The sequence below is a fragment of the Phragmites australis genome, chromosome 3 (assembly GCF_958298935.1).
Source record: "Phragmites australis chromosome 3, lpPhrAust1.1, whole genome shotgun sequence".
NCBI classification, from domain to species: domain Eukaryota; kingdom Viridiplantae; phylum Streptophyta; class Magnoliopsida; order Poales; family Poaceae; genus Phragmites; species Phragmites australis.
In genome coordinates, this window is record NC_084923.1 from 46,843,742 (window position 1) to 46,865,183 (window position 21,442).

At 47.7% G+C, this 21,442-nt stretch overlaps 2 protein-coding genes across 2 annotated transcripts; one reads left to right on the forward strand and one right to left on the reverse strand.

Moving 5' to 3' along the window:
- Window positions 1–2,436: 2,436 nt before the first annotated feature.
- Window positions 2,437–9,826, forward strand: LOC133913492 (probable glutamate carboxypeptidase VP8). Its single transcript, XM_062356660.1, has 10 exons — window positions 2,437–3,583; window positions 4,756–4,998; window positions 5,441–5,593; window positions 5,895–5,963; window positions 7,119–7,206; window positions 7,645–7,728; window positions 8,007–8,095; window positions 8,491–8,604; window positions 8,914–9,048; window positions 9,183–9,826. Exons 1-10 carry the CDS (start codon window positions 2,642–2,644, stop codon window positions 9,408–9,410), a joined length of 2,145 nt encoding a protein of 714 aa, XP_062212644.1. The 5' UTR covers window positions 2,437–2,641; the 3' UTR covers window positions 9,411–9,826.
- Window positions 9,827–14,063: 4,237 nt separating this feature from the next.
- Window positions 14,064–21,396, reverse strand: LOC133913491 (indole-3-acetaldehyde oxidase). Its single transcript, XM_062356659.1, has 10 exons — window positions 21,154–21,396; window positions 17,842–19,485; window positions 17,307–17,569; window positions 16,977–17,186; window positions 16,673–16,891; window positions 15,560–16,525; window positions 15,235–15,330; window positions 15,003–15,101; window positions 14,731–14,920; window positions 14,064–14,567 (listed from the first exon to the last, which is right to left on the reverse strand). The coding sequence occupies exons 1-10, from the start codon at window positions 21,296–21,298 to the stop codon at window positions 14,332–14,334; spliced, it is 4,068 nt and encodes a 1,355-aa protein (XP_062212643.1). The 5' UTR covers window positions 21,299–21,396; the 3' UTR covers window positions 14,064–14,331.
- Between the last annotated feature and the right edge of the window lie 46 nt (window positions 21,397–21,442).

The following is a 21,442-nucleotide window of genomic DNA, read 5'->3' on the forward strand; positions in this document are numbered from 1 at the left end:
GGAAGTCTGTGTTTTTGTTTCTTTATTTAGACAGCGCGGACTCGCGAGAACTCGAGGGCCGACTACGCCAGCAACAGCGATCGGGACAACTTCGTTCTCGGGGATGGGAAGGTCGGGAACGGCCCGACTGAGTACTCCCCGGGACTTCCAGGCAAAACATCAGAAGAAACATCAAACACTCAGAGAAATTGGAGTTGCATGCCCAAGGAAAAGCTGCCATTATATTCACAAGACATATAAAAGACATTTTCTAAGGGTTCACTCCTATATTTACATTCATCAAGACGACAAAAGAAAGAAAAAAGCTACAAAAGATCTAGTCGGCGGCGGAGGCGTCGGTTGAATCCTCTGAGTTGTCCCCGGGGGCTGGCGGCGGCGGCACCTCTCGCCTGAAGCCAGCCGCCACCACGGCGGCGGTACTCCGGACCGCTACCCGGGCGGCCTCTCCCTCAGCCTCGACCACTCCCTCCCGCGCCGGCTCCAGCGGGAAGTTCGGGTCCCTGCTTCGGTAGCAGGCCAGGACGTGTTCGGGCACTGCATGTGCCAAGCCACGTCCCTCCCGGGCGGCAAGTTCCTGGACCGCCCAAAGCAGGGCCTCAAGGCGCTCGCAGACCTGCTGAAGCCCCAACACTTGTCGTGCGGGGCTATCGCTCTTCTGATCTTCTACGAGCCGCCCAAGACCACCCTTCTCTACGGCCCGCCGCATCCGCCGGAGTATGTCTTCCAGCATATGCGGCAGGTTGACCCGCGAGACAAAAGCGGTCTCGAGCTTCTCTTTGGCGGCCCGCAGCTGCGCCTCAAGTCCCTGGTCCCCAGCCTGCTTCGTCTTGGCCACCATCTCGAATAAGGCGCGTTCACAGGCGGTCAGTTCCGCCTCGTGCTTCGCGTTCTTCTCCGCCCTGGTAGCCGTGGCCGCTGCCGCCGCAGCAGCCTCGCCCTCTCGACGACTCAGTTCGTCTTCTCGGCGACTCAGCTCGCCCTCCCGCCGGGCCAGCACCTCCTCCTGCTGGGTCACCGAATCCTCCCGAGCACCAAGATCCGACGCCGACAACTCATTGTCCACCTCCCGAAGGGAGACGTCCTCCTCCCAGCGGCGGATCTCTTCCCTGATCTTCCGAAGGTCGTCTTCCCAGCGCTGGAGGTCGGCGCGCGTCTTCTCGGCCGCGCCCTCCCGGCGGGTCAGCTCGACTTGCCGCTCCTCCGCCGCCTGCTCCCAAGCTGCGACTGCCACCTCCCTCTCCTGCGCCTGCCCCATCCTGGCAAGGGCCTCGGCAGCTTGCAGCTTCGACGCCTCAGCCAGGCGGGCGGCGTCTTCTCGTTCCTGCGCGGCTTCTGCCCGCGCGGTCTTCAAAATTTCTTGTTCCCACGCGGCTTCCGCGCGGATGTCTTCTAGGAGCTTCTGCTCCCGCGCGGCCGCCGCACGGGCCTCCTCCTGGGCGCTCGCCAGCTGCGCCTTCTCCGATGCCAGGCGGGCGCGCTCGGCCTCGAGCTCCCCCTCCTTGGCATTCACTGCTGCTCCCAGCCGCCCAACCGCTACCTGGACGCCTTCGATGGCGGCCAGGAAGGGGTCGGCGGGTTGGCCGGACGCCGGTAGGGCCCATGCCTCCCCGCAGAATGCCTTCGGGGGGTTCGAGCTCTCTGTAGGGCCCTCTACCATCATCCGCCCCGGGCTCTCCGCGCCCGTGGTAGGCTCCGCCGGCGCCGAAGACTCGGGCGGCGGCCGCGTTCCCGCATCGGCCGCTCTGTCCGCCGGCCCCGGCAAAACATCCACCTCCACCATCATCCACCTCCACCATCATCCGCCCAGGAAAATTTAATATAATTGCTAATTATTTAGAGGACGTTTATAAGGCTAAATAGTATGAAATGATAAAAATGCATATAAATGGAGCATTGCGAAGGAACTCACTTTTTCACCAAGTAACCTAGGGTTGGAAATAATTTTAGAAATTATTACGCCACATGATAGGAATATTAATGAATTTTCTCAGTTTTTTGGAATTTATTTGAGGCCTTAAAAATTACTAGAATTTCTAAAAGTAATCATTTTTGGAGTTTTTTATTTTGAAACCTAGATAGGGTATTGAGGTGAATCCTTGTAAAATGGATTCATCATGAATTATAGGATATAAAAAAAAGTTTCATAAATTTTAGAGTACGGCAACCTTACTGTTTAAATAGAGAAAGCAAAAAAAGAACAATTTAAACTGCAGAAAACACTGTTCATCCGAAAAATACTGTTCATTGGTATTTTGGCGTGATAAAAAGGCTGTTTGATGAAAATTTAGATTTCGATAGGTTATTATCAAAATATTAATTTAAAAAAGGTTAAAATAAAAAAAAAGTCACCGTCACCCCGGCGCCACTTGCCGCTGCCGACCCGACCCAGGCTGCCGGGCACCCAGCGAATCCAGCGCGGGCGCCCGAATGGTGGCCCCAGACGGCACTCGCTCCAAGCGGAAACCCCCGTGAAAAAGCGTTCGCACGGGCGGCACGCACGCACGCACGCACGCACGGCAACATTCGCCCACGTCCCAGTGGACCAGTCACTAGTGTCACCAGTCACCGCATACTCGCTCGCCGCTGCCGCAGCCGAGCCGAGCCCGACGCGTGCGGGCAGTTCCAGCGCCGCGGCTGCGGAATGCCGCACTCCTACTCGCATCCAGCCTTGGCCCGCCTGCCCCCCGGCTCCGTCCGGCTCGTCATCGGCTTCGGGCTGCTGCTTCTCGTCTCGCTGCTCGTCCTCCACCGCCGCCCCGCGAGACCCCTGGTGAGGAGCGGCGGCCGCCACCCCGACCCCGCCGCGCTGTTCCTGTCGCTGTCTGCGGGGGCCAACGCTAGCATCGCGGCCGACCTCCGCGCGCTCACCGCGGGGCCGCACCTCGCTGGGACGCCCGCGGCGGCGGGGGCCACCGCGCACGTCCTCGCCCGCCTCCGCGCCGCCGGGCTCCAAACCCTAACGCGCGAGTACAAGCCGCTCCTCTCGTACCCCGGGCATGCCTCCCTCGCGCTGCTCCGTCCCGACCGGTCTCTCCTCTCGCGCCTCTCTGTCGAGGAGCCCGCGGACGTGGGGCGCCGCCTCGTGCCGCCCTACCACGCGTACGCGCCGTCCGGCGGGGCCGTCGCGGAGGCGGTGTTCGTCAACCTCGGCCGCGAGGAGGACTACCTCGGGCTCGAGAGGCTCGGGGTGGGCGTGCGCGGCCGGATCGCGGTGGCGCTCCGCGGAGGCGGCTATCGCGGCGGGGTGGTGGCGCGCGCCGCGGAGAAGGGCGCCGTCGCCGTGCTCATTGCCGGCCACGCTGACGGAGGCGTCGAGAGAGGTGTCGTTCTGCTCGGCGGCCCCGGGGACCCGCTCACGCCCGGGTGGGCCGCCACCGGCGGGGCGGAGCGTTTGGGGTTCGACAATGAGGCAGTGAAGCGGCGGTTCCCGACGATCCCCTCCATGCCAGTTTCAGCCAAGACGGCAGTTGCGATCATACGGAGCCTGGGAGGCCCGGCTATACCCGCGGAATGGCAGGTCGGTATCGGGGTGGATATCGGTGGCGTTGGACCGGGCCCCACCTTGGTCAACTTCACGTATCAGGTATGCTCTGCTTGGCCTTGTTTCTGAATGATTAGAGGCAACACGACATGTATGCGGAGAACCTGGATGGGCCGCTAGATCCAAAGACCTATCTGGATTGCTATATTAGTCTACTCTTCCAATGTTGTTATGAACTAATATTACATGTTTGTATCGATTGGGAATAGGGCCCTTTGTAGGCAGTGAATTGACGTGAGCTTAATATGGTCTTGCCTGCTTCTTGTGTTGGAGTAGTTTACTAGGTTGTCTGTCTGTATTTGTGTACTGCCATCTATAGAATGTCTATAGGGTGCCTAAATTGTTCCAGCTGCTAAAATTAGGTGAGATTTTTTTTTATCTGATTGGGAAAATTCAGCACCCAATGTCGTTATCAACTTAGACTATCTTGATGTAAGTGGTCCATGGATGTTACTGGCCATTTCACAGCTTCTGTACCCTATAGTGTACTACCAAACAGTGAAACAGTGACTGTATTCTGGTTGCATCTCCTTGTAGAGTTGTGCTCAGCAGCTCTGTATACTCTATGCTGTGAGCGGCAAGCCTGGTTTGACTTTATTTATAAATTAGGAGGAGGTCATAATAATTAGACTATTTATAGTCACGTTAGAAATGAAAGATCAATAAAGGGAAGTTGATGCTCGAGCTTGGTTTGATTTTATTAATAAATTAAGAGGAGGTCATAATAATTAGATTATTTATAGTCAAGGCAGAAATGAAAGATCAATAAAGGAAAGCTGACGCTCGCTTGGTAAGTACCAAATTAATGTGGTGTCTGATCTGGGAAATGGATCGGTTAGTTTAATTTGTGGAATGAAATGAATTGTTCACTCACCATGCTGATCCACATGACCACAATGCCAATAGAAGACGAGGAATAATGATATGCTATATAAATCATCGGATTTCCCCATGGTGGACCAACGGTTCCTAGGAGAAATCCTTTCCTTGAACCAAATTTAAGAGCTATCAGCATTTGGATGCCATAGATTTCACAGGTTGGTTGTTGCTCTTGTGAAGTGCAATTAGTTCATCTCATCAGTATTTTGGAATGCATTTTTTCATCATTGTTGGCTATGGTGGCATGTGGATGAATATTTGCTTTAGAGTTTCATACTGTTCTGTGCTTTCTAGATGGATCAGATCATGATTGCTGTCTAATCTCTTTGTTTAAGGAGGACAGGATATTTGCCACGATACAGGACGTTTTTGCTATCATAAAAGGGTATGAAGAACCTGATCGTTATGTGATACTCGGTAACCACAGGGATGCATGGACTTATGGAGCAGTTGATCCTAACAGTGGGACCGCTGCACTTCTTGATATTTCTCGGCGTTTCGGAATAATGCTGCAGTCAGGATGGACACCACGGAGGTCCATCATTCTTTGTAGTTGGGACGCTGAAGAGTTTGGGATGGTAAGTGGATATGGAAGAAAGATGATAATATATTACTGTATAAACATGATGCATATAACTGCAAACAGACCTAGATATGCTCTTAACATTAGACATGCTGGTCGCGTTTTAAACCACAAATAACACAAAACTACCTGGATTATTTGAGATAGGACTGAGAGACTCTTGTCCATGCATAGCGGATGCTGGATAACAGTGGCATCGTTTAATTATTTAAAGTGTTTTTTTGATAATTTTTTCCCTATAATTCATCCATGGAATGCCTTTTTCCTGCTGTTAGATCATGTCAACTTTGTATGTGCTGCCTATTTGTTAGGTATGTTTAGAGTTAGTTTCATTTGGAATGTCCTTCTGGTTCATTTAAATATTTCATAATTTGCAAGAACTCATTTATTTCTTGTCACTTTTATTTCTTCTATATTTTGAAGGTTCTTTTTTCCAGATAGGATCAACTGAATGGGTTGAAGAGAACCTTGCAGATCTGCATTCCAAAGCTGTAGCTTACTTGAACGTTGATTGTGCTGTGCAAGGCGTGGGACTATTTGTTGGCTCTACTCCCCAATTGGACAAGCTCTTGGTTGATGTTACGAGACAGGTAGATAGAATATTTTCTTATTGCACTCTTGTTTGGTTCTGGTTTTTGGCTGCAAACTTCTGCTCACTTTCAGCTAACTAGTTAAGATCTGAAATCATATTTGAGCAAAGTTATCTTACTTGGACAACAAGGTTTTACAAATGTAACATCATCTAACCTCTTGTATTTGTTTAAACAACTTAGTGTGAGATATTGAAGAATAGTAGTACTGAAAAATGTAATTATAATGACATTGTCTGCAGTATGGGCAAACGAGAGTGACTACATGAAGTTACTTCTATTTGAACTTTTTTATTTTTAGGTAAAGGATCCTGATGTCATCGGAAAGATGGTTCATGATACATGGAATGAAATGAATGGCGGCATCAATGTAAGAAAAGAACTTTAAAATTTGTTTTTGTATATATTGAGATCGCAGCTTCGCCATTTTGTATTATCTAGCATGTTCACCTAGTTCTAGCTGTTCTGAAATGGTTAAACAACATAGCTGAGCCATGTGAGCATAGTGTGTTAATTGCATGGTGACCATGAAGTTGAATTATCCTCTTATGTTGAATACACATGTCTTGTGGGCTCACAGGACATTGTGTTCGTGATGTTAGTAGAGGCAGGAATTTGTTCTGTCATGTGTGAGGTGCCTCAGCCCTCATGTGGATCCCAGTTGGAAGGAGGAGAACATTGCTCCCCCAACCCCCACACCCACCCGTGTACGCATTCATGCATGCACTGTGCCCATTTTACTTTGGAATACCAACGAAAGGCAATATACTTTTGTGATGACGGATATGTGATACGTGGGGTGAAGAGGATGTGATTTATGCATCCAGTTACCCTAACCAATAGTCCAATACACAAGTTTGTAACCCTTGTATCTGCTATTGCCTTTTGAACATTGTGTTTCTCGTATCCCTCTTTGAGGACCGTAGATGCTAGTTCCCAGAGCCACATGGTCCATTGCTCAACTCCAAGTTTTGTTTATGGCTCATACTATATGCCTTGTAACACCTCCTTGAAGGGTCAATAGCTCACTTACATGGTTGTTGTTTGAATTGCTGCGCCGTTCTGATGTTAAGGAAATAATTTGCCTTCGTAAGTTAGAAAACTTAACTACACACCCTTCGAATGTGCCTTGCCTAGAACTTCTTATCCCCAACTCTTTTTCTTTCTAGATCTGCTACTACTTGTTAGCATTGGTTCTTTTTTACTTCTTTACTCACTCTTCTAACATGACTTGCCTTTAGCTTCCTTTGCTTTATAACTGTTTTGACCTTAATTCATGATCTGCTTAGAGTAATGCGTGGAGGATGGCAGAACATATTTGGTTCTGCACACTCTTTAAATTTGACTTTGCCTAATACTCCCTTTTGTTTTTTCCCAGTTTTTTTTGTCAATTCGTGATTTACATGGAGTAATGTTTGTTCATCACAGAAAGAGCTAGATGCCTAGATCGTCTCAAATGGCGGAGTACTGCTGTACTTGGCTTATATTTGTTTGTTCTATTTCTAATGATGCTCTCAATTTGCAGATAGAAAGACTGGCCAGAACTGATTCCGACTTCTCTCCATTTTTACATCATGCTGGGATTCCTTCTGTGGACTTGTACTATGGAAAAGGTATTTTAGGGCCTTTAATTCAATAATTGCCCAGAGATTCATGTCGATATTTAGTTCAAAGAGATTACCTTGTAATTTCCCTTTCTTGTCAAATATATCCATGCGAGTATATATATTTACTTGGAGTTAAAACAGGCCCTTTCCAGAAGAGAAAATTGACATGCTGGAAATCAGATTTCTCTAATTGCTAATATAGATTTGGTTTTTTGCTGTAACTTCATTTGAGGATCATTACTACTTTTTTTAAGTATTTTGTCCGAGCTGTTCGAGTCTATGTGCGTCTATCATTTATTTATTGATGTTTTTCCTTGTTCCACTTCCATCTCAAAGCTGGCACACACAATTTCTCCTTTGTTCTATTTTGTCCTATCGTATGCCTTGTTAATTCTTCTAACATGTTTATAATCATCATTACTAACCAATGTACTGCTAATGCAGAATTTCCTGGCTACCATACTGCTCTTGACTCTTATAACTGGATGGCAAAGCATGGTGATCCATTGTTTCTTCGTCATTTGGCTAGTAAGTAACAACATAGTTTGTGATTTATTTTATTTTATTTTTGAAAAACAGAAGGGGTACAGGGCTTTATGATATTTTTGGTCAAAATTATGATCACCTGAATGTACTGATGCTAAAGGGGTCAATAATAAGAATGGTTATGCACTGTTGTTGCCTATAAAGCTAGTTAGCTACGTAATCATAGTTATTTTTCAAATTTTGGTGCGTCAAAATAATGTGTTGCTAGCATTTCTTGCAATTATCCTCAGAGCGCTCATGTAGTTTTCCTGCTTCACCAGTCACAGAAATTTGGGGACTACTGGCTCTTCGCTTGGCAGATGATCCTGTGTTACCTTTTGATTATCAGGCTTACGCTTCACAGATACAGGTTCGTCAATTCTTGTCAGAATTACTGTAATCAGATTCATATCACTTAGCATTTCACTCTCTTTTATGAGTGGGCTATTCATGCACATTTAGAGTCAGTTTGCTTTCTACCACTGCAAAGATGTATAAATTGGAAAATACCACCAAATATGTGGTTGACATGTGAAGTCTGGGGTCACATGTCAGTGACATTGCAGATGGTATTTCCGACTTAGTGATCTCAGGGGTAGCATCTGTAACTTTATGGTGACTGATTTTGAACATGGAGATTTCCATTTGAGTGAATTTGATCTATGAGAAGCCATACATATTACATAAAACCACCACCAATTTGCTTTCAGTATAACATATCTGACAGTATTATTTGATATATGATTGCAATTTATAATATCACAGGAGCATACAAATGCATTTGCTGCCATGATGAATAATATTCAACGAGTCAATTTGATGAATGGATTCATCAAAGATCTTTCTGGTGCAGCCATGGAAGTTACGAAGGAGGCAAAGGTATTGATTTACTGTGTTTCTGTTTTCATGTATTTGGGTAGTCCAATGCTTAAACGAATTTGCATTTTTGCTCGATCTGGACAATGGACTTTTAACTTCCTAGAGTGTCATGTCGATGCCTGACATGTTGAATTAGTAACGATGATTTATCATTTGATAAGTAACGTCGTTCAATATTTTCACAATCTCGCAATCGATCTGATTTATTGCACAGAAAAAATATTATTATTTTCCAATTTGGATTGGGTGTTTGAAGCTCATCCATTTTCGATTATGTGCTCTTTTTGTTGGTTTGGAACAAAAATCCAGAGACTACAGCAGTTGGATTTACACGATGAACACGCTACGATGATAAGGCGATTGTTGAACGACCGCCTCCTACTTGCTGAAAGAAGCTTCCTGCAATCGGAAGGACTTAAAGGAAGAGGATGGTTTAAGCATCTGGTGAGCAACGCTGTAACTTATTCAAATTTGTCAAAATAATAACTCTGCCTCTGCACTATGTCTTATCTTCCGTGAAAGTTCAAGTATAGCATCACGAACATGCATTTCAACGGCACTTGTGTTTATTTTCCCAGCTGTACTCGCCTTCGGAGGACTACGAAAGCAAACTATCGTTCTTCCCTGGCATCGCCGACGCCATCTCACGGTCGGGCAATCTGAGTGCCAAAGAACAGAAGGTGGCAGTGCAGCATGAAGTGTGGAAAGTCTCCCAGGCAATTCAAAGGGCCGCGAGTGTTCTTAGAGGTGAATTCGTCAGTCAACAAAATGAACCATCGAACTTCAGCTTCTTAGTAGCTCCATGAGGTATGTATATAAATAAGGCTGTTGGGGTTTGCCGAGAAATGAATATATTGTGCCCATCAGAAGTTCTCGTGGTGTTCTCTTTCGTCTCCCTGCTCACCGGTATTTCCGTATTTGGTAGGAAACCCAGTGACGATTCATCGAGATGTTATATGCCGCACGTACCGTATCGAGAGTCCTCGTCTTTCTCCCTATCGAGTGCCATGCGCGACTTAAGTCCTCATCTTCCTCCCTATCGAGAGTCGTCGTCTCCTCTGATACCCGATGCGCCCGCCGTCCTCCCTCCTGCAAATTGCCCTCGCCCTTTCCACTGAAAGTGCATCTAGGCCCTCTAAGTGGGTTTTAGCTTATTGATGACAAAACGATTAAGGATCTAATATGTTTATCTAAGTCATGAATATGTCTTAGTCTAAATTAAGAAGACATGACGATTGACGCCTTTTGAAAAGAAAAGAGAAGCAACGAGCAACGAGGAGTACTCAATAGGATTTAATTTTTCTATTTTTGAAATTATGTCTAGGATAGCCGCTCTATTAAGAGGGTTGCATTTGATTACTTATTTAGTATCTTAATGTTCAAGATATTCTTTAGTACCAATAAGTTGAGAGACACACTCACCCACAGACACCAGGATGTTAAACAGAAGTTCACTGAGTCCGGAGTCTCTGGTGTTCACCGGATACTCCGGTACTTAGTATTTAGACCAGAGTCTCCGAGACAGACTCCGGCAGAGGGTACTCAATTCCGAATTTCTTTTTGTCCAGAGTCTCCGGTGTTCACCGGATACTCCGGTGATTGGTGAGTTTTAAGGCCGGAGTCTCCGAGTGAGACTCCACTAGAGGTTGCTCGGTTAGGCATTTATTTTTGTTGAAAAAGACCGGATTCTCCGGTGTTCACCGGATACTCCGGTAAAAGAAAATATTTGTACCGGAGTCTCTGAGGGAGACTCCGGCAAGGGTGGCTCGGTTAATATTTATTCTTTTGTTAAAAAAGACCGGAGTCTCCGGTGTTCACCGGATACTCCGGTACCTGGAAAAGCCGGAGAGTCCGGCAAGTTTCCGGACTTTGTCTGAGTGATAACCCTGTCAGGACTGGAGACTCCAGTGTTCACCGGAGACTCCGATAACTTAACAGAACCGTAACGGCTAGTTCTGACACAGTTCTGTGACCGTTCTAACGCCGTTTTGGAATTGTGACCGGATACTCCGGGTTAGGTCTGTCAGAATAATAACGGCTAGTTTTTGAGAGAGGGCTATATATACTTCCACACCTCATGGCATTAAAGACTTGCTGTTGCTGCTGAACTCTATATTCCTAGAGCATTCCAAGACCATTCAAAGTCCCTCCAACCATCTCTAGTATTTAGCTTTGCGTAAATTTAGTGAGTTTGGGTTTGGAGTGAGATTAAGGCACTTGAGCATTGAGTTCTTCATCAAACATTCGCTGTGATCATTTCTCTTGGAGCCTTGTGTTTCTAAATGGCAAGACGTCGCCCGTAGAGCACCCAATCTTTGTGGAGTGCTACGGAAAGTTTGTAATTTATCCTAGTGATCATCTTGCTAGTATTTATTGTTGTTTAAGCTTTGTGATATCTAGTAGACCTAATATCACCTTTATATTCTAGCTGCTCGTGTTAATTCTTAGTTATTCTCGAAATCCTGTATAGACCGGAGACTCCGGACTAGACCGGATACTCCGGACTAACCGGAGTATCCGACCTTCACCGGAGTATCCGGCATCTTTTAAACCGTTGTTTAGTTTTAATTTTCGGAAAAGCCTATTCACCCCTCCCCCCTCTAAGCACTTTCATCCATGCCACCACCGCGGAGCTGGCATCAGGGGACTTAGGGTCTGGGAGCTGAGGTTTGAGGGTTGATAGGGTCTGGGCGTCTGCGTGTGCAGGAACTCGAGCAGCGTCGTCGCCGGCCGCCTCGTACCTCTGGCCGTTCACGGTCAGCACCGCCGCCGCCGCCGCCTTCCCCATCTCCTTTGCCACCTCGCTGACGAGTGACCACCTCCTGTCCTGCACCTAGATTGCGCACAACGGAGCACCCTCTTGTGGTCATCGCCTCTTCTTTATATGGGTTTCCGAGGTGCAGCTGGTGAGGTACGAGCTGACGATGGACATCGGCCTGCCTAGAGCTGGGATTTGGGCCATGCCATTCCTGGGCCGCTTACAGCACGAAATATTTTGGGTCGGGTCGGGGCGGCATGGTACGAACACAAGGGTCGTGTCGTGCCTAGGACCTTGTCACGGTGGATGTGCCGACACGGCGCGATGGATTAGGTCGTGCTTGTGACGGTACGGTATGAAAAGGGCACGACACAATCTGCTTGACCATTTTCTCGTGTTTATTCTCTAATCTCTCTAATACAAAGCGTGAGACATTAAGATCCTGTTTGTTTGGTGAGATATGGTAAGAGATAAATATATAAGCATGAGAGATACATGTGTGGGATGGTAATAGATAAATATGCAGGCTTTGTCAGACGATATGGAGCATGAGAGACATAAGTGTGAGATGATAAGAGATAAATATGTAAGTATTATTAGGCGACATGAGGTAGGGCCGTGCCTGGGCCAGCACGGCACGACGATGGCACGGCGTGCTGAGGGTCATGCTTGAGCCTTCCTAGAGTTGACTCATGCCAGCACGGCACGGCACGATGGGCCGATCGTGCCTAGTGAGCATGGCACGAGACACTGCGGGGCCAGGCCGTGCCAGCACGACCCAAGTCCCAGCTTTACGCCTGCCTGCGAAAGCGATGATGCATGGGTGCGATTAAAGCGAACATTTATGGTGCGTTTGATTGGCAGAGACGCATCTGTTTCTGGGTCGAATCGGTTACCTATACTATTAGAATTCACAAGCTAGTATGAAGGTGTTTATGGGTGTGATTGGTTGCTCGTATGGACCATATATGCATGTTGAGTGGAAGCAGGCTGAGTGGATGCAAGAGTGTTGAAGAGAAGAGTGTTTGGTTGTTTGTAGTCTGGACAGGCTGAGCTGAGTTTCTATTTGGTTGATTGAATCTGAGGTCGCATGAGCGGATGCAAAAACTGAGATTCTGATTGGTTGCTCATATGAAGGTGATTTTGTGACACTGATAAGTGAGCCCGCTTGCATAAGCAGATGCAACAGCCTGCATCCGCCCAGCCAGGCTGCAGGCGTATATTTGCATATGTCGGACCAAACTGAAACAGTGCATGCGGGTAATCAAATACACTTCTCTCTAAAATTATACGCATCCACGGAGCCAGAATCCCTAGTTGCTATCAGCCAATCACCCCTATGTGAATTCTGAGGTTATCACTAGAGTTATTAGAGACATTATCATCCACATCAAAATTCAGTAAAAATGCTGTGATGCAAAATAGCTAGAGCTTTGAAGCGTCAGCCAGGGGCGGACCCCATTCAATTCAAGGGCATTTAATTGAATGCCCAAATTTTTGAGGAAAAATTAATTATATAGTTTATATATCATGAAAAATGGACGAAACGCTACATATTAGTAGCTTAAAAAACATGAGAACAAAATATTGCATTTTAGCAGAGGATGAATTCTAGTGATATGTTTACACAATAGTTAAAAATAGTGTGACGTAGTCAACTTTGCCCAATTTTTCATTACGTTCAAAATTCGAATGCCCATCATACAAGGTCTGGATCCGCCACTTGCGTCAGCTCTCCAAAGCCATAATCCAGAATCAGCTTTTGAAGAAAATCACAACTTGCTCTAAATTTTGCCCCATTAAATTTTGTACTCATCTTTACACAAACCGCCAACAAGTAAATGAAATGGACATAGGATGAAAATATCAACTTTCACGTGCCTTTCTCTGAAGGCATGAACAATGCTAAGTGTTAAAAAAAAGATAGAGTTAAATACCTATATAAAAATTATAATTTACAATGCAAACAAAGATTACATGTGTTTAAACATAGTTAATTATGTTATTAACACTGATATAAATAAATGTGCTTAAGTAAGCATCATGCCTTCTACCTAAGCAAATGTACCACTGCATTTAAGAAAAAAAACCCTTTTTTTTAAGCACCTCCTCTGATATCTTTATCGCTAAAATGGCTTAGATTCGTATGATGGTGGCACCCTCCCATGAAAAACTCAAGCAAACCTCAAAATCAATTCCGCAACCGCTCAGGACAGGCTATTCGGATTCAAGTTTGTTGTCGTGCACGTCGTCCGCTAGATTAAAAGTCGACGTTTCTGATTAGTGACTAATCCTGTTGAGAAGCAGGAGAGACCAAAGTACAAGCAACGACCGACCGCGCCGGCCTCTCGAGGCTGGCTGGCCGGCGGCGACGGTAATGCGCCGACCACCGGGCCCAAAGGCCGCGGCAAAACCCGCGCAACATGAGTCCCGAGCGTCACGGGCACGCAGGCTAGGTCCCGCGAATCCAAGCAGAGAGATCCGTCTTCCCGCGCCGCGCCGCCAGTTCAATTAGGCGCGCGGTCGCTACACTCGCTCGCCAGCCAGCACGGGATGGGACCAAGCAACGGGCAACGGCGCGCGGGGAGGAGCAGCCACCGTTGGCGAGCCGAACGCATGGCAGCCAGCGAGGCGGCGAGTCCTAACCTAGCTGGTTCAATCCGATCCCGATCTACCCAGGCAGGTGCGCACCTCTGAACGATTCATTGCAAAATTGCTTCAAAAACCAGTCCCAATCACACGATTTTCTCCACACATTTGGTCTGCCCGACGCTTATTTAGTTTGATTTCCCTCTATACTGTTCATCACTCCTAATTCACAACACCACGGCTCACTGCTCGCCATTGCTATCTCTTTTGTACATCAGAGCAACACACATTATGCCCAGGCTAAACAAGCCATTATTTTACACTGATGATTAACCTCATTCACGAGCACTGCGCTAGCTGCAGCCTGAGGCCTGCTGGATCTACGCTTTCGCTGTTGTTGGATCGGCAGCAGACACGCTCTCGAGGTACCTCTCAACGACGTCGAGGCCGCAAAGCTCCTTGACGACGGGCATCGTCGCCGGAACGTCCATCTGGAACGTGAAGGCGGAGTTTGCGGGGCCCGTGCACACCGAGAACTCCTTTCTGGCGGCCCTGATGGCCTCCCTCATCGCGCAGTGCACCGAGGCTGCGAGGAGCAACGGTGGCTCGCCTGATGCTGCATAAGTCCATATAAAGGTCACCACGGTTTGTCAGGGTTGCAGGCAGTCATTTTTTACGAGTTACAGAATTTTGATGTTTTTCACTTCTAAGAAAGTTGAGAAAGTTTGCAAGAATGTTGGAGGGGATAAAGCATTGTGAGAAAAACTGAAAAAGTTCACCTTTTGAAGAGAGGACGCGCTTCGGGTTGCGGGCGCTGTTGATCAGCTCGACGTTGAACTGCTTTGGGATGGTGTCGACGGTGGGTATCTTGTACGTCCATGTGCCGTCGTGAATGACCAAGCCGTCAGAGTTTATCGCATACTCCTCATTCGTGAAGAAGCCTACTCCTTGGATGAATGCACCTTCGACCTGAGTGAATTAAGAACAGCGTTCAGAGAAGCACATTTCCATGGATGCAATGTTCTGCATGAACGGTTTTTTGGGAGCTGACCTGGCCCAAGTCGACAGCAGGGTTCAGGCTCTGCCCGCAGTCATACACGAGGTCGCTCCGTAGGATTGTGGTTGCTCCTGTCAGGACATCAACTTCCACCTGTGATGTTCATTTGCAAATTGCCAATCATGTGTCAGCATGGAGCAGAAGTGAAGCTGCAGCGGTGCAGCCTAACAATTTGGGTTGGTAAGTGCATTTGCAGTGTTGCTGTTGCAATTTGGATCAGCGATACCTCACTAATCCCAGCTCCATAGTTCAGGTAGCTCCCGAAAGTTGGGTCAGGAGTCCAGTATGCCTGTGCCGATAAGTTCACACTCGCCATACTCGCCTGCAAGTGAGGAAAAAATGCCATGAACAATTGAATCTGTCAGATAGCGACTTCCTCACACCTACAAGAGCACCACACTAAATTGCTACCGATGCTGCTTGCAGTTTATTGATGCTACAAAGGAGGGAGGCAAAAGATTAAATCAACTGTAACTCTTGGTATCAATATCAAACAACTTAATTGTTGGCTGTTACTGACAAAGTTGGAATTCACAAGACTTTATCCTCACCTGAGCAATCAAGGCACTCCACTCCACTGTGCCAGCCTTAGCCTCCAGACTCTCCTTGACAGGCTTCAGCCTCTCGACAAGTGCAGCGCATGACTGTCGAACGGCTTCACAGCTAGTTTCAGAAGTGGTGCTCCCACCGGTGAACCCTCCCTGGATCAAGCTCAGTGTGTCCGCCTGGATAACCCGCACCTTGTCGAGGAGGCATTCGCCGCCGTCAGGACACAACTGTCCCAGCCCAAATGCCGTCATCTGCTTCACTTTAGTCCACAGCCCTTGCCCTATCTCAACTCCTCCGACCTCGACAGCAATGGAACCATCATTCATGATAGACACCTTGCCTGGAGTCGGACGAAGCGTAACCGCATATGTGATTGGCACACAAGAAATGCCGCGTTTCTTCCACTTGTTGCTGCTGTTGAAGTGCTCGACCATTGCAGTTCTGTGCTGGTAGTCTGGTGACGAGGCCAGCTTATCGAACAAGGAGACCAGACTGTATGTAGAAGCTTCACCCGCACTTTCTCCATAGAACACTGCAAGGCTCTCGAAGTCATGAAGATTCTTCCTCCTGATGGTATTAGTGTCGACCGAGAGCACCGAGGCAACATGCTCAATGATGGCTTCCGCAATGAAAGAGCCCTGCACATCTCCAGGACCCCGCATTGCCGACTTTGATGTGACATTTGTCTTGCAGACCTTGGTGTCAAATGCAAGATTGCCCCAGTTGTACTTTTTGAGAGCCCCTATGATAGCAGTTGGTATAAATGGACTCACATCCGGTGATATTCCAGCATTGATCCCAAGATCAAGGTGCAAGGCTGTGATCTTGCCATCTGACTTGAACCCGACGGAGTACTTCGCCTTCATAGGATGCCGCCCACCTGCTATTATCATGTCCGTCTTGCGATCAAGGTACATCCGAACAGGACACCGCAGCTTGAATGCTGCAACGGCACATGCACATGCAACCTGACAGAGAGTAAACTCATGGTCATCTCTAACAAATTTTGCCTCTCAAACAGCTCTGGTCAGATCATTAACTTGAGTTGGCAATACACTGGTAATTGAAAATAGAAAATGTTTAGCAAAGCAAAGCTATGGTTAGTCAGGACATACATGTATTCCTTTCATTGCCTTTCCACCAAAGCCTCCTCCAACTCTTCTGGTGATGAGACGGACATTGTGAAGAGGGATGCCAAGGCACCTTGCAACCACACCTTGTGTGACCTCAGGTATTTGTGACGAGGAATAGATGGTTATGCAGTTATCTTCATCAGGAATAGCTAGCGCCACTTGTGTTTCCATGTAGAAATAGTACTGGGATTCAAGTTTTACCTGCGGAAATGAAAATACTAGGTGTGAGTTTTGGCCTTGCCAATAACTCAGTATCACATCATCTTAAACATAACGAAGTATGTACCTCTGCTGATAAAATCTTGTGATCAGCTTCAGACATCCCTTGGTTGTAATCACCAACTGGCTTAGGAGCTACAAATGGGGGAATTTGGAAGTAGCTGTTATGTTGGATGGCATCTTCTATTGTCAGAATTGGTGGCTGCAGATTTTCTGTGCTATACTCAATAACAGCTTGCTTTGCTGCCATATGGGCGTACCTCTGTGTTTCAGCAATCTGAGTGATAGAAAAGCAATAAGACACCGTAAGCTTGCCTGTTTTTTTTTCTAAATTCTGGATATACATAAGCATATTACTGGTTTTGTTTAATCTGAAAGAACACTTCAGAAACATTACCACAACACCAATATTTTGACCAGCAAATTCAGCAACTGGATCAGCAAAAAGTGCTTCGTCTCCCATCATCGGGAAGGTGGATCCAATATTTTGTCCACCGCTGGGAATATCCTTTGCGGTGATAACTGTGATGACCTTCTGTGAAGCCAAAGATGATTTGAAGTTAATACCCTTTACATGAGCATGCGGGTGTGTGCTGTAGATAAATGCTCCATAGAGGCAATCCTTGGGAGCAGGGATATCATCAACGTACACTGCCTCCCCTGTGTAAGAAAAAAGAATATGGTTAAGTGCATTTTTCAAGAGAGGAGCTACAGTTTCTAAAAATGTGAGAAACAAAATATGCAAGATGGAGCTTATCAGATGGTTCAGCACTGACTAAACTACCGTACTAAAAATGAACAAAAGGACAATCAGATTATTATTTTGTGGAGTATGCAGAAGGAAAAGGTTGCGATAATCATGTTCAGAAGTTCAACCTATGGAAATTAAATGTAAGCTAAATCAGATTATGCGTTGAAATAAGAATATATACCAGAAGCTTGGAGCTCTGCCCCGGCTTTCTTGATTGGCTTGCCGACTGGCTTGTATTCATCAGTGAAAACCATTTCTTGTCTTGAGCGTATTGGCAAATCATTGCTGTCAACCTTAATATACTCCTCCCGTAAGTGCTCAGTGGTACCATTTGTAATTCCATTAGTATATGGCCCATTGGGATTGTCAATTTTTGTCGGTGCATTCGAGCTGTTGCCAAGGGAAGACAGGAAGCTGAACAAGAAACTGACAGCCAAGCTGATCTTGTATTCAGGATGTGTTGTGCCTTCCGATGGTGAAACGGTATCTTTAAGCAACCGAACTGCTTCAAGTATAACAGATGAGCTCACCGATTTGCCCTTCAGGAAATCCTCAACTTTCCTAGCTCTGATGGCATGATCGACTCCGTAAGCACCAAACGCCAAGCATATATCCTCAATTAGATGGCTGCCTGATGTCCTTGCCAAGAAAGCAGAATTGACATATGAGACAGCATTGCCAAATGGACGAGGGGCTGCTCGGAAAGTCTCGAAGGAGATGCCATCTGAACCCCAATCTGGGATAAATATGCTTAGCAGTAGGGTATTAGAACCACATGGAGGCTGCTGCAAGAACTCCTCCAAAGTGAGGCACAGCCTTTTGGAAGCAGCCTGAATGGCGATAGTTGAACCTGCAGCTAGGAGTACGGTTGCAATGTCCGACGGAAATTGCAACCTCTGTGCCATGATTATGTTTCCACCTATGGTTGCTGTGTTTCGAACGAACGGCGTAGCCACTTTGTTCAGGTGATCAGCAATCTTTCTGAAGACCAGATTTCCATCTGACAACACTTCAATGGCTTTAGAGATGGACACAACTGATCCAAGCTCAATTCCCTTGCTGCTTCTGTTGATGACTGAAAGCTCTGGGATCCCTTTGATGTCAATGTACTCTTCATGGAGGTCCTGATCCTTGTACACTCCAGACCCAGTGTTTGAAGCCACAATCTTCACAGAATTTTCATCAAACCAGTTAGAATCAAACAGCCTATGAAGCTCTTCGATGCTCTTAGGATGGTACCAGCCGTCGGCAGAGATCGCCACCGCAGGACCATTCGCCTGATCTACTGAAGACTTGATCTCTGACTTGAGGAACTCCGGGAAGGTGCACACGGCGCTACTGTCGTAACCCGGCAGCTTGCTGACATCTGCAGGCTCGTCACCTTTCTTCCAGAAGCAGTTGAGACCCAGGTCCTCGAGGTCGACGTCGGCCGCGAAGCTCTTGCAGGCGTCGACGATGGGTCTGTAGCCGGTGCACCGGCACAGGTTGCCGGAGACGGCCCTCTCGGCCTCGGAGGTGGTGAGCTTGGAGAAGCCAGCGGGCGGGGCGGGGCGGCCGGGCTCCTTGTCGGCCTTAACGAGCGCGGAGAAGATGGACATGCACATGCCGGGCGTGCAGAAGCCGCACTGCGAGGCGTGGAAGCCGGAGAGCCGCTGCTGCACGGGGTGGTAGCCATCCCTGGTGTTGCCGATGCCCTCGCTGGTGGTCACCGAGCAGCGGTCCACGCTGCGGAGCAGCGTCAGGCAGGAGCTCGCCGACAACTCGGTCACCTCGTCGGTGGCTGGGTCGTACTTGGAGACGAGGACCACGCATGCACCGCAACCACCTGCCACAGCGGGAAAATTGTAAAAGTGCAAGAGGTTAGCTACCCCGGATAGCCACGCTATTAGCATGTGTCACTTTGCTAGTAAAAAAAAATGCAAGATGCTTACTCTTTTTAAGAAAAGAGTCCAAGAGGTTAGCATAATTGTTTTGTGCAAAGTGCGGACCGTAGCTAGTGGCGAATCTAGAAACTCTGTTCTGAGATTAATCATCACTGCTGAGCATATATTCTTGTCAGTTACGTTAGGTTTTTTAGGTTCCTTTGGAGAGGTACCGAGAGGTGCCATTTTACCTATTGTTAATTTTGATAGTCCGTCCCCGATGGTAGAATTATGAGGTACCATTAGTACAAATTTTGGTACCTTTTAAGCTTATAATAAAAAACTCTAGTTGTATGAACCTTCACTCAACGACCTAACATGTAGGATATAAAAATGCAAATTGGAGATGGACGTCCCAATAATTGAGCCAGGCCTTTTGAGCTCTTTTTTACTTTATCGAGAGAGAACAACAACAACGACAGAGAAGGTTTGGCCCCATTTACTGGAAAGTGCTCACTACCTACATGATACTGGTGGGTGAAACAGTAGCAGCTGAGGTTGGAGGATTTCTACTGAGGTCTTCCTTCGGATCTTCATCTGACGATGTTCAATGTTCAGAAACAGTAGCAGTCGAGTTCAGAGAATTTGCAGTTTTGTACTGGGATGTCCTGTGCTATTCTACGGCTTTGGTTTCTTGGCATATCCGTGAGATCGTGACATCCCAAGGAAAATGGGGAGGACAAGAAGAAGATCGAAGCTACAAGTGCTGGAGACTTGGCTTGATGACATGGACTAGCGAAAGCGCTAGTTCTCACTAGGAACACAAAAAGGCCGAGCAGAAGAGGCTGAAATCGGATGTCCGTTAAAACCTACATGCACGTGTACTTGAATTCCCTCGACACTTGTTTCTTTTCTGCAAATTTTCCTTTACGAGAGAACTGGAGGTGGAGAATACTCATGCATGGACAGCAGTTATTATAGCTTAAACATCTACAAGTTCTAGTGAGGACTAGAAGAGAGGACACCAATCGTATGAATGAAGCATTTTGAAGGAAACTATTACTGTCAGGGCGGATTTACAGCGGGCTTGGGGCCAGCGGCGGATCCAAGAATTTGGGCAAGGGTGGTCTGGGCGCGCGCTGAAGCCAAGCCCAGGCCGGCGGCGCTGGCTGGCTGAGCCATTGAGGGACGGCCGAACGGACAAGAGTTGAGCTGCTCCACTCGCCGCGCTCGCACGCCGTTGCTCTGCTCGCCATGCCCGTGCGCTGCTGCTCCACGCCCGCTGCGCCGCTCGCCGGTGCAAATTCTTAGGTAGTCCACAGCCCACCCGTACCACCCATTGGATCTGCCACTGCTTGTGGCCCTACCGGCTGGAACTCTACTGAAGATTAGAGATAGAGGTAGAGGTCAAGGTGGAAGAAGAACGTGAAGGAGGGAGAAGAGAGAGCCCTGTGCTCACCGGGTCTGTCTCCGCCCCTAACTACTGTGTACTTGGTAATTTCCTTTTTCGTTCAGACCAAGACTCTGCGCCCAGCTACCAATCAAGGAGGAAGGAAACTAGCTAGAAATCGAAGCATGCGTGCACAAGATGGGTCTGGCAATGAAGGGCCAGCGCTCGATGGATGACGTACCTTCGCCGCAGCCGAGCTTGGGGCCCCTGACGGGCGTCTGCGTGCGCAGGAACTCGAGCAGCGTCGTCGACGGGTGGGCGCCCGCCGCCTCGTACCGCTTGCCGTTCACGGCCAGCACCACCGTCTCCGCCGCAGCCTTCCCCATCTCCTCCACAGCCTCGATGACCAGCTCGGCAGCTCCCTCCTGTGCACCAAGAGTGCGCAAGAACGGAGTGGCTCGCGCGGCCGTCGTCGAAGATCAAAGTCGCTTCTATGCCGTTGTTCAAATGTTTTTCTGGGATTATGTTAT